Source organism: Mustela nivalis, assembly GCF_964662115.1.
Source record: "Mustela nivalis genome assembly, chromosome: 7".
Taxonomy (NCBI): domain Eukaryota; kingdom Metazoa; phylum Chordata; class Mammalia; order Carnivora; family Mustelidae; genus Mustela; species Mustela nivalis.
The window spans coordinates 122,006,777-122,022,736 of record NC_139026.1 but is presented as its reverse complement, the minus strand read 5'-3'; the positions used below and the strand labels follow the sequence as shown (position 1 = coordinate 122,022,736).

The 15,960-nt window shown below is 44.5% G+C and overlaps 1 protein-coding gene across 4 annotated transcripts in view; it reads right to left on the bottom strand.

The window, feature by feature from the left end:
- CAMK1D (calcium/calmodulin dependent protein kinase ID) overlaps window positions 1–15,960 on the bottom strand; it is a 430,211-nt gene that overhangs the window by 58,419 nt on the left and 355,832 nt on the right. For all 4 annotated transcript variants that reach the window (XM_082740835.1, XM_082740836.1, XM_082740834.1 and 1 more), the window contains one exon: window positions 3,700–3,838. In XM_082740835.1, coding sequence (XP_082596961.1) covers window positions 3,700–3,838 — 139 coding nt within the window. The remainder of the gene's footprint in view (window positions 1–3,699; window positions 3,839–15,960) is intronic.

Below are 15,960 nucleotides of genomic sequence, written 5' to 3'. Positions count from 1 at the left end.
TGGCATTGTCTGTGAGGGAGATAATGTTGAAGACTCACACCTCTCCTGTCCTCCAACTAGGAAAATTCCAAAGATCGACCCAGTGAATAAGCAAAATCACGTCTCTCCTTTACATTAAACCTGAAGGGAAACACAACAGGAAGAATCGGACGGAGCTGGGAAGCCACTTCCCTCACTGTTTCTGGTCTGGCTCTTCTCCCATCCCCAAGAGTGAAGCAAGACCATCTCTTGTCAGTGGTTTGTGGTGACTCTTTGGTTCCTGAGTATTAAATTTGAGGAGCTATTCTCTCCTAGAGTGACTCAGCCTCTTTTCTTGGCCTGCCTGTTGAGCAGAATCACCTGTGACAGCCCCAAACGTCTCCATATCTTCTTCAGTGGATTTGAGATGGGCCCGTGCCTCTGGAGGTTAGAATCCATGGGTGGATTCTGATATACAACCACGGCTCTGGGGAAATTCTGAGAACTGCTCAAGACCCCCTCCTTGACCAAACCGTAGTCGGCCTCCTCTGAGCCCTCTTCTTGACAAGGTCTTGACCTTGGCATCCTGTGTCCTTCCGGTTTTGCCGGACCTGCAAAGTCCAGTCTTAGCAAGAATCCTGCTGAGTCAGCATAGAGAGAATTCCCTCACCCTTGATATCTGGCCAAGTTCTTTACCTCCTACCTTGAATGTTATTTAAAAAAATGTCTTTAGACACTTGGTAAAGACAGTAAGGAAAACTATTTGGGAGGACCACTGCAATGGGGTTCTACAGTCGGAGACAAAGAGTGGACTCAAGTCCTAATACAACAAGGACAAGTGGACATTTATACCCAGGAGCAGGGGGATGGTCAGTGGATGGAAAATCACTAAGAGGGGATAACAAGGGTGGGGGGATCCCTCCCGAAGGCAGGCCAGGGTGGGCAGATAGGGAGGGTGGAGGATGAGGAATCAGATCAGGTGCAAGGGTGGGGGATGTTCACCAAAGTGACTCAGTGGGATTTTTGCTCAGCCTGGACTACATGGCAGAGCCAATGGACTCATAACAGAGCAAAGGCTGGAGCCTGGTCAGAAAGAAGACTCAGAAGGGGCTGAACTCAAGTTTGGTCAAGGAAGAGAGTCTGTCAATGTCTAATGGGTTCTTGGCCAGCCTTTAGCAAGAGTTCCCACATCCTCAGTACCCCCTCTTAGCAATTTCCCATCCACGACCCTCATCCTGCTCAAAGGCTCTAAATCCCCACATGCCCTTGATGAACTTGGGGTTGAACCCAATTCTCTCCCCTACTGTGATTTTCTTACAGTAGCCTCAAGTGAAGTCTTCTTTAGTTTAACAAGGGTTGGAATAATTTTTTTAACAGAACCCAAAAGGAAAAAAATACAATCCTTCATCCAAAAATCACAGCCCAAGAAGGAATGGCACTAACATTCAAAGTGACATTAATTCTGCGGATGAAGCATGGGATTAGGAGAAAATTAAATGCATACTTGAGGATGCTTTCAAGGAGTTTGGAGGGAGAATAAAAAAGGCTGATCAACAGAAAGGATGAACACCCAACTTTTGTATCAACATGGACAGGACTGGAAGAGATTATGCTGAGTGAAATAAGTCTCTCAAGAGAGTCAATTATCATATGGTTTCACTTATTTGAGGAGCATAACAAATAACATGGAGGACATGGGGAGATGGAGAGGAGAAGGGAGTTGAGGGAAATTGGAAGGGAAGATAAACCATGAGAGGCTATGGACTCTGAAAAACAATCTGAGGGTTTTGAAGGGGTGGGGGGGTGGAAGGTTGGGGGCGCCAGGTGGTAGGTATTATGGAGGGCACGTATTGCATGGAGCACTGGGTGTGGTGCATAAACAATGAATTCTGTTACGCTGAAAAGAAATTAAAAAAAAAAAGGCCGATCAATAATCAAAATACGAGTAATGCTTAAAAAATGGGGTGAAATAATCTCATCAAAAGTTGCACATGGTTCATGATGAACAGTATGGAGCTGATCATGGGGCAGCGAGGACTTTTTTTAAGTTTCTGATTTTTAATCTTCCTGTCCTAGTACTTCTGCAGCTGAATGGCTAAGCCAGGAGTGGGAAGCCAGGGACCTCAGGCTCCTCAACAGGGCTGCATCTAGGCAAGAGATTGCCATGGAGCCAAATATCCCTCCTTACCCATTCTTTCTCTAGGGGATACATCTGGGTCAATCATGGGGTCAAGCAACTGGTCATTCACAGCCTAGATCACTACTTGTCCACAAGCATCTCCTGACTTGGTAAAGATGGTGGGGATTTTTCTTGATGGGAGAGGGGAAAAGGAAAGTGGGAGAGAAGACAGGTTCAGGGGTAATCCTAATGGAGGCCCCCAGTTGGCTATAGGGGGGGTTTTGGTCAGGCAAGAGGCCAGTCAGGTGGGGAGCCAAGTGGGCTTAGCTGTCTAAAGGGCCACTAGGTCCTAAGGATTAACCAATTGTGCTCACAGCCCATTTCAGTTGTCAAAGAGCCTGCAAAAGTCAAAGGCTGTAAGGACTCCATCAACATTCCCAAATTCCCTTGTCCAGCAGTTCCCCTAGAATATTCCCAGGGTAACATCAGGCTCATTTGTAAACCCCTTAGAAATGCCAGTTCCCAGGCCCCACAGCAGACCCACAGAATCAGAGCCTCTGGGGTGGGGCCAGACAATCCTGATGTATGCTAACACCTGGGAGCCACTACCCTAGTTGCTGGGAAATACACGGAGAAGAAGAGGGGCAAACTTGACAGTGAGACCTTATGAAAAGAAGAGTTATACCATTTATTCACATCCAGTACTAGCTAATGGGCAAACATTGAAATTCTGTTTTAAACAAGGTTTCTGTTTTGTTCTTTAAATTGGTTTAGATTTCACAAAGTCATGCAGAGCGTGGCTTCAGTGCAATATCATCCCTTTTTTTATGCGGTGAGTGGCACATATGTGGGCTGGAGTGGAGTTTCTATCTTGACTGGTGCAGTGGGCTCTGGGGCCAGGACCCGTGGCCACTATAGAATGAAGCCTCACAATAGCCTTCCTTGCTTTTTGATGTTCCTCTAATCAATATGTTCGTTATCTACCCTGGATGGCTTATGTTTGATATCTACCCTTCGGGATCTATGCTGCCAGGGGAGGGATGCAATGCCAAGGTGCCCAACCTCCAGTGCTATTGGGTGAAGGGTCAGTATGCCAACCCTTCACCAAAAAAACATAAGACGGTACCCTATAGGACACAGGGGAAGGCTGTGTTTACAGGTTGCTCAACCCGTCTTTATGGATAACCTTTCATTTCTCTTCTTCTGTCATGCCCTCTAGGTATTCACTCCCATTCTTTTACTCAGGGTGCTGTGCTGAAATGGGGTCCAAAATGGGGGGAGACTGTTGAGAACTGCACTGGGAGAAGGATTTTCATGGCCCATATGTCCTGAACAAAATTACCTTTCAGGTAGGCTTGAAGCAGGATACAACCCACCTTCCTGGGGCCCTTTGGCTGCACGGTGGCTATAAAATCTCCCAAATGATGGTCAGTTTCATTGATCTTCATCATCTTTTTGGGGGGCCCAAAGGCCCTGACAACTAACGGTACACAAATGTTCACTACTCAGCCAAGCATATCGCCATCAAGGTAACCTCATCCATTTTCTGGAGCCGGTCCTCTTGGACAGGTACACTGGGGGTGGGAGAGAGGCCGGAGGATGTTGCTAAGTGACAGCCTTACCTTGAGGTCCCTGTGGACAATGCCCATTCTATGGAGATAGTAGACAGCATCCAACACCTGGCGGATCAGAGTGCTGGCATCCTTCTCTGTGTAAAATCCTTTCTCCACTATCCGATCAAACAGCTCTCCACCAGATACACTGTTTAAAAAAAAAAAAAAAAAAGAAAAACAACAAATGGGAAATTTGAGGAGAACTGTGAAATTGTTCAGGGAAAGCCATCAATAAGAGATTTCAATATGACAAAAGAACCAAATTTTATTTCCAAAATAAACTCATTTTCAGATTTAAGTTTTGCCCCATCTGTTTCCCAGAAGCTATCCCAGGAAAGTGTTTCTATGTCATGACGGTATGAGTATCTGGAATGAAATAAAGGGAATACAAATAAACCAGGACTCAAGGACTAGCCAGGCTTGAGAAGTCTCTTCTGGTCATTTCTTCCATCCTGCTACAACAACTTACATCAGAACAACTTTCCAGAATACTGGCATCATCAGATACTGGGAGATGATGGATGGGATGCCTCCTTCACATAAGAAAGTATCCTTAAAAGTCTGGACGGTAGGGAGAATGGGGGTCAGTATTGTGGGCAAAGCCATGCGTAGCTAACAGGATGTTTGGGTTCTTTTTTTTTTATTTTATTTATTTATTTGTAAGAGAGAGAGTGAGAGCGAGCACAGGCAGACAGAGTGGAAGGCAGAGTCAGAGGGAGAAGCAGGCTCCCTGCAGAGCAAGGAGCCGGATGTGGGACTCGATCCCAGGACGCTGGGATCATGACCTGAGCCGAAGGCAGCTGCTTAACCAACTAAGCCACCCAGGCGTCCCAATGTTTGGATTCTTGATCAAGTTCTGTTCCTAACAGGGTCAAAGCAAGGCCATTCTTTGGATCTTTGGACCTCAGTATTTTTATCTATAAAATAAGGGGTTTATCTAGGCGATGATATCCAGAAGGTAGGGGCATGCCCTCAGAGGTATCAGAACCTGAAAGCCAATTGTGATTTCCAAAAAAAGAAAGAAGAATGACACCCCACTACCTTGTTTAACACTGATTTTTGGTGACAATATTTACTTTTAACTTGTTTTGAATTTCATGCTTCACTAAATGTTTTCTTTGTGTTTATTATGTTTGTTATTGTGTTTTTGGCCTAGGTTGGCAAAGGTCAAAAAGCCCTTGTGGACAACCTTAGAGCCCCTTTCAGCTCCAGTATTTGCTGTGCTTTGAGTTTAACAAATTAACAAAGTAACAGAGAACTGCACACGTTTTATGAGGAACAATTCAACACCCTAGCCTTCAAATTTGTAGAATATATATTTCTTGAAGAAAAACAGTCCTGCTTTCAAATAATTAAGCCATCTTGGAAACTTGATTTGGGGATAGATTAACACTATTCTCTTGTGTAAAAGGTGATTTATTTGGAATACTAAAATCATAAAAGAGTTTCCAAACAACTTTACAGCTTTAATAGATATAATAAAAGATAGATATAGTTACATGCCCTTACAGTAACACACATGCGCGTACACACACACACACACACACACACACACACATACACACAGAGCTCAGATTCATTGTCTGCAAGTCATGGCAATTAACATGCAATATCTCATCCACCAAAACCTTCCTTTTGTAAAAAACCAATAAAGAAAACCAACTGTGGCTCTAAAAGGCCTAGGTGTTCAGGTGTCTCCCATTACTGAGAGTCATTCTAAGCGATGTTGTGCTTGGATACTGTCTCGTTTCCAAAGCAAACTGAGCAATCAAGATAAGAAAAGGAAAGATGCTGGGGTTAAATAAGCAATTCAGACAGTGGAAAGAAATGGAAACAGCAAGAAACTATCTTTTGATGATCAGGTTGTCTAAATGGTCCATCCCTAAGTAAATCAAAATCCTAAGTCACTCAGTTGGTCATCTCTTCAAGCATTCATTGAAGATTCACTGGGTGCCCATTAGGGTCCAGGTACCGTGCTCAGCTGGTACCGGTCCTGGAGGCATTAGCTCTGAAGGAGGAAAGGTCTGCTTTGATTGGGCTCCTCCTTCTCCTCTACCACCCCCTCACATTCTAATCACGTCACCTCTTTAAGGGCTCCTGAGCTTTCCTATCGCTGGTCTGCCTGCCCCTCCCATCCTCTGCTCTGTGGGCTACTGGAAGAGCCCAGGCAGGAATGCTCACCCTTCCCACCACCCCCATCTCCCACCCTGAGTACTCTACCACCCACCTTTGCCAGATTCTCTCCCTCTTTCAAAACTGATCTCTCATGCTTCCCCTTCTCTCAGAGTCCTCCCTTCTCCTATGTGATGCATCAAGCATGAATAGATGTACTGAGCCCAATATTTGCCCTCTGTTGGGAGAGCAATGCAGTAAGAATTGAAGTAGCGGGTCAAAGTGTAATTGTAACCGTAGCATGTCCTCCCATGGTCTCCGTACTCTGCACATTTGATATTTAATTTCTGAAATTTCAAATTGCACCAGGGCTTTCTTCTTCTGAACAGTGCTCAGAAAGTATTTGGTTTCCTTAGAAACCAAAGCCCAGGGGAGAAGTCAAAAAACCTTGCCAATAAAAAGAATGTAATGATACTCACAAAAATGCTTTAAAATTGGCAAATCACTGTATACTTTTCAAAAATCTCCTTAAGCATACATTTCAAATGGCTACTGTTATGTACTAAACACTGTTTATGCCCCCTCCCATACTGATGCTGCAGCCCTAACTCCCAGTGTGATGGCATTTGGAGATGGGGCCACGGGCAGAAATTTAGGTTGAGGTGAGGTCAGGGTCCACATGGTGGAATTAGTGTCTTTATAACACAGAGTCCAGACCAGCTGTCTCCTTTCCTCTCCCTTCCTCTCTCTCCTTCTCTGCCATGTGAGGACACAGCAAGGAAAAGGCCAACCATAAGTCGGGAAGAGTCCTTAAAAGGAACCAAATCAGTTGGCACCTTAATTTTGGATATGCCAGACTTCAGAACTGTGAGAAATAAATGGCTGTCCTGTTTCTGGTATTTTGTTATGGCAGCCTGAGCTAAGATACCCACTTCTATTGAAAACCATTTGTGAACAACCAGAATCCCAGAATGACTGATGGGGGAAATAACTTTAGAATCCTCGTGAGGGGTGTGTCTTGTTTTCAGGCCCGCAGATCCTGAGGAGGTCGGGTGACTGGCTGCTTTCTTCAGTCAATATCCTCCTACAGCACGTGTCCCCTGTGCATGGTTTATACTCCACGTTAGAAATGGAGCTCCCAATGAGAACATGCCAAACATCAGAATGGAGTTAGGAGGGTTGGGGCAGGGGAGGTCCGGTGACTGGGGAAGAGGAGAAGAGCAATCATGACAGATCAGCAAATAAAATTAAATAGTGGTGGCTGTGGGAGAGAGGTGCACTGAGGGGGGCGGGGTGTAGATGTAGAAAGAAACGGCAGTTGGGCTTCCTTTTTGGGTGGCTCAATGGAATAAGCATCTTGTTCTTAGTTTCAGCTCAGGTGGTGATCTCATGGCCATGGCTCAGGGCGGAGTCTGCTTTAAATTCCCTCTCCCTCTGCCCCTCCCCTCCTCTCTCAAATAAATAAATTAAATTAAATCTTACTTAAAAAAAGAAAGGAAGAAACTGGTTATTAAAGATTAAGGGATAGGACAGACATCATTCAAAAATTCTCTATTCTTCTTAAACTTTGCTATTACTTTAGAACAACCTGTCTTTGCCCTGAATTGGGTTTGCTCAGTCTCTGACCTTTCTTGTCTATTATATCCCCTGCCATTATATTCACTGCCATCTCCCCGCATGTGAATTTCAAATATGCACTTATGAAATCTCAACAAAATTTCAATTTACTTGTAAAATTTTAAGTAGTGCAAATCTCTTCAAATTCAAAAATCATTGTCAAGAAACATAATTTCAGTGTTGCTGGATCAAGTACATGGTCAGTTCAGATAGCCATGGCATACTGCAACATAACCAAGTCGGCGTACTGTGCACCCACTCTTAGTACTGGGGAGACCAAGTCATTCTTTAGGTGCACTTGCACTTCTCCATGTGGTTTTCTTAGATGTTATCCTCTGTTTTAAAAGTCACTGCTAATTATAATTTAAAATGTTTTTTTAATCTTATAACAATATCCACATATTCATTAAAATACAGTACTTGTGCTACTGCTGACAAATGGGCTCCAAAAACTTGCTTCTCTAGAAGTTAGGTATAATAAAGTATGAAGAAGGCTGCAGGAAACCAGAACATGTACCCCCAGAATATGCCTCCTTGACATAAAATTTATTTTGAGCTGCAAGCAATTAAGAAGCAGTAAATACAGGGGGAAAAAATTCCCCCACTTTTGTCTAAAGGCAAGGAAAAACAAAAACAAAAACAAAAAACGTTCCTTTTACTGGAGAGACTCTATCAGCCCAGGCTGCACCAGGAAATGTGCACACAAACCTCATTCAACTAACATTTTAACTCTCTAGATTCCCTGCTCAAATGCCTCTGCACTGTCAATTCTTCACAAATTTATTGTTTAAAGATATAAAATTTCCAGCTCTGATCACTGCCCCCTGGTCTTGGTTCTCTGGGGAAGGAACCTAAGTAACCTCCAAGCTTCATTAACATGTGCATGTTTTCCTCCCGCTACTTTGTCTTTGTGGGTTTCATCTTCAGAGCTAGCCAGGGACCCAATGAGGGTCAAGGAAAACTTTTTCTTTCCCTCAAAAGCCAAACAGTATAGGGTGCACTGTTAATTTTAGGGAGCAGTCTGAAAAACACTAGCAGTAACGCCGAGATAATAAAAAAGCAGTGTATGTCTCGAAATTGACAAAGACCGTTGTCACCCAACTAGACAGTGAGAAGTAACCATGGGAAAGAACAGGGGACATGGTTATGGAGCAAGGTGGCCTTTATGTGCCCCACAGCAATACTGGTTCTAAATAGGTTTTTCCAGAACCATCTCCCCCATTCACATGTAGTCCTAGGAGGAAGGCCCTCTTGAAATAGGCAGGATGTGATTGAGAGAGGCTGAAAGTGAACCATTTTTCAGCTGTGAGACCCCAGCCCCAGGGGACAGAGGGGTGTATTTTTTCACCCAGCCTGGAGAAAGAAAGGGCCTATCTTCCCAGTTCTTTTTTCGATGAAGTCCCGACTCAGCGGTGTCTCCTACAGAGAAGAGCCGCCCAGCTCCCAGCCTGAGCTCTTAATCCTCACAGCTCTCCCTGGCTTCAGCACCCACGCAGACTGCTCCTGGGGGGACCCTCTCACCGGCTCTGGGAAGATTAGGGGTTTATTCCTTGCCACCTCTAGCCTCAATATTTCCTCCTTCGACAAATCCCATTTTATTAATAAAAATATCTTTTTTCTTAGAATTCAGCTTCACAATATCTTTCTGGCTCAATCTGTTCATAAAATTCCAAAACACAAACGCAGGGTTCTCCACCCCCATGCACCTGGTCAGTGTAACTCCTGGTGTTTCGTTATACTATGACTCTGGCTGTTTGGCCTTCTTGATGCCGGGGTGTTACGGACCAACTGGTATTCTGCCCACCGATTTCAGATGTGGAGGTCCTTACCCTCCTGCACATCTCAGAATGTGACCGTATTGGATGTGTGGTCTTTAAGGAGAAACTGTGGTTAAATAAGGTCAGATGGATCCAATATGACAGGTGTCCATAGAAGAGAGAAAGAGAGAGAGAGAGACCAGCATGTGAGCACCCAGAGACAAGACTGCGGGAACACATGGTGAGAAGGCAGCCTCCTATAAAGCTAAGGACATGGGCCTCAGGAAAAACCAAATCAGCCAATACCCTGAACTCGGACTTTCAGCCTCCAGACCTGTGAGAAAATTACTTTCTGTTGTTGAAGCCCCCCAGTCGGTGGTATTTTTGTTATAGCTTCCCTAGCAAATGAATAGACTGGGCAATATAAAGTATACCCCGTAATTTTATAGGGGGTCTTGAATTATATTTTCTTCTTGGTTTTTTTCCCAAGATTTATTGGGGGAGAAGAAAATACAGTTTCTCCTACTGCATTTGCATTCTTTGCTTTGTTTATTCACCAAATCATCAAATAATCTGTATTAAGCCTGATGTGTTTTCTCTGTTTCCAAGGGGCACATTGTCCACTGTGGCAGGGTTGGGTTGGGGACTAAGATACACAGACAAGTAAGCAGTGTAGACAGTTCTGATATTGGAGGGTGGGGGGGTTTATGAAGGTGCTTTGGAAAATCCCAGAAAGACACCTAGAAGGGTCCCAGGGACCCAGGCAGGAGAAGGAGAGTCTGAGCCGTCACAAAGGATGAGTGATATTTAGTCAAGTGGAGAAAAGCCCAGGGGACAGGCAGACCTCAGTAATTTGGATTGTCATGAAAGGAGTCTCTAGTGAACTAAATAGTCTTCAGGGGAATATGGTCAGTGAAAGAAATGTCAACAGAGCACCTTCTCTATAAGCCCAGCCCTTGGCACTCAGTGTTGTTATGTATTTAGAGAGCTTCAAAAGAAGCCCAAGGTGACCACTCAGACCCCCAGCCAGCAAGGACCTGCCATGCCATGACCCCTGCTGGATGGCCACAGGATATCACAGGGGAAGGATCTGTGATGAGAGGATGCAGCCTGCAGGACCTGTCTTAATTTCCCTTCTGCCTCCAGTCCGGCACAATGCTGACTGCCTTGCAGAAAGAGGATTCTTGAAGGTGGGGAAGACTTGAGAAAGAACTGAATTAAGAGAAGGGCATGCGGGGGAGGGGGGGCAGAGAAGAGGGTGGAGGCAAGAAGGAACAATGTACGTACAATAGGCTGACTTATCTCCAAACTGCGCCTGGTGAGGACGAAGTCACCTCATGAATGATTCTGCGAAGACAGAAAATTCTAGCCTATCTGGGATCTAAGGTGACCCACTTTGGAAAGGGATGCTACTGAGGGAGTTACTGTGTGTGGGTGTGGGTTTGGGGTGAGGGGCATCCTGGGACAAGGGCCCTTTCTGAGGCATGCACGCTATCTTCCAACAAAAGTCTGCTGTTGCCAACCTGGAGGCCCTCTGCTTTTAGATTCTCAGCTCTGGAGCCTTCTTGCCACCCTCATATCTGCTCACAGGAACAAACCCATTCCTCCAAATCCATGTTGGACCACGCTGTGGTGTGCACAGATTTTCCACCCACCCAGGCAACAACTTCTGTTGATTTCCATGGGGCCTCAGGGATTCCTTGGAATCATCTTCCCTCTCAGTTTCTGACTACACCCCTTCAATTCCCAGCCAGCTGCCCCTTGAGGTGGGCCAGGGAAAGTGCAGTTATGGCCAAAACCACAGATAAAGAAATGACTAAAGACATTTTGATTGTGTATGGGAAACTTGCTTGCTGAGATCCCAATAAAGAAATTCTACTTTTGTACTACTTGTAAGGAAAGAACCAGAAAATTTGTTGAGAAATTATTAGCATGTTCAAGCTTCCAAGAAAAAATAACTCTTCTGTTCTAACTCAAAGCACCTATTCACATTAAAAAAAAAAAAAAAAAGATAATTAGAAATCATTTTTAGGTTTTTGTATTCCAAGAGGGCAAAGCATAACTTATTCCTCCTGAATCCCCAGTATATCTATGGCTATCATATTCCAGTGGGAAAGGAAGAGAAAGAAAATAAAGAAATCAACAAATAAAGAAATGTAAAACATTCAGAGAGTCCAAAATACTGTGCAGAGAACCAAAAGATGAGTGGAATAACCACTTCTGAGTGGGCTCCAGTATCCCTCCTTCCCTCTGGATGACAGGAGGAAGAGTGTCTGGGTGAGCCAGTTCTAAGATCCTGAAGACAGCAAAGGTTTTACAGAATTTGGGGACCAAAAAGAAGGTGAGCAGTAACTGCAGGCTGGTGGGCAATGGGTGAAATGGCAGAGAATGAGGAAGGCTCAGATCACATGAAGCCACATGTTACCGACTGAATGTTTGTGCCCCACCCCCCCCCCTTGATTCTTAGGTTGAAAACCTAATTCTCAATGTGATGGTTTTGGAGGGCAGGGTCTGTGGGAGGTCATTAGTCCATGAGGGCTCTCACTAGCACCTGACTCTCCTGGTGTTCTGATCTGAGACTCCCACTCTGGGAGACGTAAATTTCTACTGTTTATAACCCACCTGTCTGTAGTATTTTGTAATGGCGGCCCAAACAGACTAAGGCACCATGAAAACAAATGTTCAAACAGGGTGTGTTTATTCTACATTTGGTAAGAAATTATCAGAAGGTTTTCAGGTGAGAGACAGGTGAAGTTATATTTTTTTATGATCATGCTGGCTGCTACATGGAGAACGGGTTCATGCTGGCTGCTACATGGAGAACAGGTTCTAGAGGTGAGAGTGACAGCAGGCAGATCACTGAGGAGCTACTGAAGCCACATCTGGGTGAGAGATGAGGGCGGCTCAGCCTTGGCAACACTGGAAGTAGAGAGAAGTGGACACACATGGGGTATGTTTTGGAGACTCAGTAGACAAGACTCACTGATGAGGCTGACATGGCATTCAGGAATGGGGAGAATCAAGAATGCCTCCCAGATTTTTGGCTTGAGACACAACCAGGTGGTAACGCCATTATTTGAAATGGCAGACCCTGGAGAAAGAACAGATTTGGAAGGGTAAGAACAGCTAGGGGAGCACTGACCACCAGAACTTCCTACAATGATGGAATGCTCTTTATCTACAATGTCCAATATGGTAGCCAGTAGTCACAGGAGGCTATTGTGCATTGAAAAATGCCAGCACACCTGAAGAGCTGCCTTTTGCATTTAACTTTAATTAATGTAAATAACCACATGGCCCTATCATAGTGGATTGCTTACACCTAGAGTGTTCTTGGGTATTAAGGAAAGCACATATTGCATGGAGCACTGGGTTTGGTGCATAAACAATGAATTCTGGACACTGAAAAGAAATTTATAAAATAATAAATAAAGGGGGGGGGGTATGTGAAATCTCAGGTGCCTTTTGGATGGAGATGTCAAGCAACAGCTGTGGGTTAAAAGTCTGAAGTTCAAGAACCAGATCAGAGCTAGACTTTAAAATCAGCAAGTCCTCTCATGGGGATGGTCCCCAAAGTAGAGAAGCTAGACATGATTAATCACTGAGAGAGTACTGCTGCATAAGAGAAGGGCATCTGAGCACTGGGAGCACCAACAACCAGATAAGAAGAGCCAGCAAAGGACCAGGCCGAGAGGTAGGAAGTGAAGGAGTCTTGGCAACATATTGTTGTGTTCTAATTTTTCTAATATTAGAACAGCTTTGCATTCCTTGAGCAGATAACAACTGGAAGGGGCAGGAGATGGCTCTGGAATAGGTCTAGGAATATGGCTTGGATACAGACAGTCCATAAATTGTAACTCCCATGTGGTGTCATGGAAACCAAGGAGGTGGGTGTGAGAGGTCAAGTCCCATGAGGACAGAGAAATATCTATTGTGTTGGGCAAGATGAAGGCCAGGGCAGGAGGCAGAGGGTTGGGAGTCACTGGCATATGAGACAGCTTCTGGACTGTGGGACTGGAGATGTCTGAGGACACAGAGAAGAGACGGATCCCCAAGACTGAGCTCTCTGAGCGTCACTCTTCTCCTCTGTAAAAGGGGTAATTACACTTACTTTAAGAATAGAATGAGACAATGCAAGGGAAATCCCTAGACAGACTCCTGGCATGCCTCTCTGTTCTGTAAAGGTCATTGCCTTCTCCTCTCCTGCTGAGGATCTTGGGAAAGTGCACAGACAAGGCATCTGTGAGGGGGCTCTAGGAACAGAGCTGCCACAGAGGAAGGTGGCACAGGACCTCTAGTTCTCCAGGTGGGAGAGCCCCTGTGCTTCTCTGCTCCCCACAGACAGGCTGGGGATTTGGGGAAATTTCCGTGTCCTTGATTAGGATGGAGCCTTATGAAAATTTCAGCCTTCTTACATGATTTCACAGTTTAGTATTGTGACTTCTTCTGCATTAATTAGTTATCTTTCCATAAACTTATATAATGAGGATTTGGAAGGGGAGGGTCAGAAGCCTATCACTCTAGCATGCCATATTTCCTGAAATGTTCTAGGTTCATCAAATACTAACTGACATTCCAGAGCCCCACACAACGACCTTCTGATAGAAACATGGCACAGGCTTTGTGTGAACAGACACTCTTGGATGTTTTAAATACGATTTGGGGGAAAAGTTCTGCAAAGAACTGTTTGATTATTACACACTGGTTTTCCAGAATTAGTTCCAAATGGGAAAATTTTACTTGGCAACATATTGTTGTGTTCTAATTTTTCTAATATTAGAACAGCTTTGCATTCCTTGAGCAGATAACAACTGGAAGGGGCAGGAGATGGCTCTGGAATAGGTCTAGGAATATGGCTTGGATACAGACAGTCCATAAATTGTAACTCCCATGTGAGGGAGTTGCCATTGGGCAACAAGCACATCTTTGTCTATCTTGGGTAAGGGACCATGTTCAAAGCTGATAGAGACCAAGTGAGCCCTCCCATGCATGCTCAGAGAGTCAGACTCTGAAGACAACTGGCCAAGGCTCCAACTTTATGACAACCCTAAAAACTGCACTTTGAATTCTTTTTTGTTTGTCCAGTTTTAATGAAGTTTCTTGTATGTACTTATATGAGTTCCATTGTTTCTCAGCCTATGGCAATCTCTACTAAAAATCTTACAGGGAATGTGTGGGAAAGCATACGCATTTAGGTAACATGAGAAAGATCTAATGATGCTTTCAGAAGAGAGAAACGAAATAAAAAGTGCCTGTCTACTGTTCAGCCTTGCAATATGCTCAATGCCTTTGTGGATGAAGTCTGTGGACTCCCCAAGTTTGCTTCCTATCACTAATGCCAACAAAGGTCATGGTCACAGCTGCCCACTGCAGGGTTCCTGGCTCCAGGCCCCCCGTGTACCCGTTGAACCCTCACATAGCTTCTTAATCTGATTCCTACTCATTGTTGGGCTCTTAGCTTGAATGTCACTACTTCAGAAAAGCCTTTCCTGACCCCCAGACCAGATTAGGTTCCCGACCCACACACACTATGTTCTTTTAACTCCTGTATTTCTACACAGCACTCAGCCGGTATATTCATCCGTGTCATGCTTTGTCCTCCTACCCTGCTCCCACCTATCCCAGAAGGTGAACGTCATGCAGGCAGAAGCAATGTTAGCCTCTATGTTGTTTTTACCCAGGGCCTAGCAGGGCCCAGAGGAAACACTAACTAAATATTTGCTGAATAAAGACAGCCGTTGCATTGGAAATGCAGTGATTGGGGTCTGGGTCTGTCTAGGCATGGCATCCTTTGGCATTCAGGCACATCCTCAAAGCATTTGCTCCAGAGTGCCAGACAGAAGGGCGCTGAAGCCTACTCCATTTAGCGGACCAGCAGCCGAGCCAATTTTCTCTCGGTCTCCACCACATCTTTTCCCTCCCTTATTCATTCATTGATTCCTGCTATCCCAGCCTCCTAAATCTGCTGCTAGTTTGAAGGCTATACCTCTGTCTCACCAGTCTTGTCTTCCCGTGGCCTCTTCTGCTCCAGGTCATGACTTTTTGCCTGGAGTAGGCACCCACACTCTGAAGAATGTCCTGACTTTGCTCAGGGACGCTGGACAGACTAGATCTTGTGGCTTCCCCTTAATAGAAGGTCATATCTACAAGCATCTACATAATAGAACCCCTTCCTCATATATTTATAACAATTCGTCTAAAAAATTATGCCAACAACAGATACCTGAAAAGATGCTCAACATCACTCGTCATCAGGGAAATGCAAATCAGAACCACAATGAGATATCATTTTATGCCTGTCTGAATGGCTAAAATAAAAAACACAAGAAACAACAAATGTTGGTGAGGATGTGAAGAAAAAGGAACCCCTGTGCACTGCTGGTGGGAACACAAACTGGCACAGCCACTGTGGAAACCAATATGGCGGGCTCCTCAAAAAATTAAAAATAGAACTACCCTATGATCCAGTAATGGCACTATTAGATATTTATTCAAAGAATACAAAAACACAAATTCAAAGGGATACATGCACCCTTCTGTTTATCACAGAATTATTTATAATAGCCAAGTTACAGAAGAAGCCCAAGTGTCCATTGAAAGGTGAGTGAGTAAAGATGTGGCATACCCATATACAATGGAATACTCTTAGGATATAAAGAAGAATGAAATCTTGCCATTTGCAACAATGTGGGTGGAGCTAGAGTATAATGCTAAGGGAAATATGTCCATCAGGGAAAGACAAATACCATATGATCTCACTCGTATGTGGATTTAAGAAACAAAA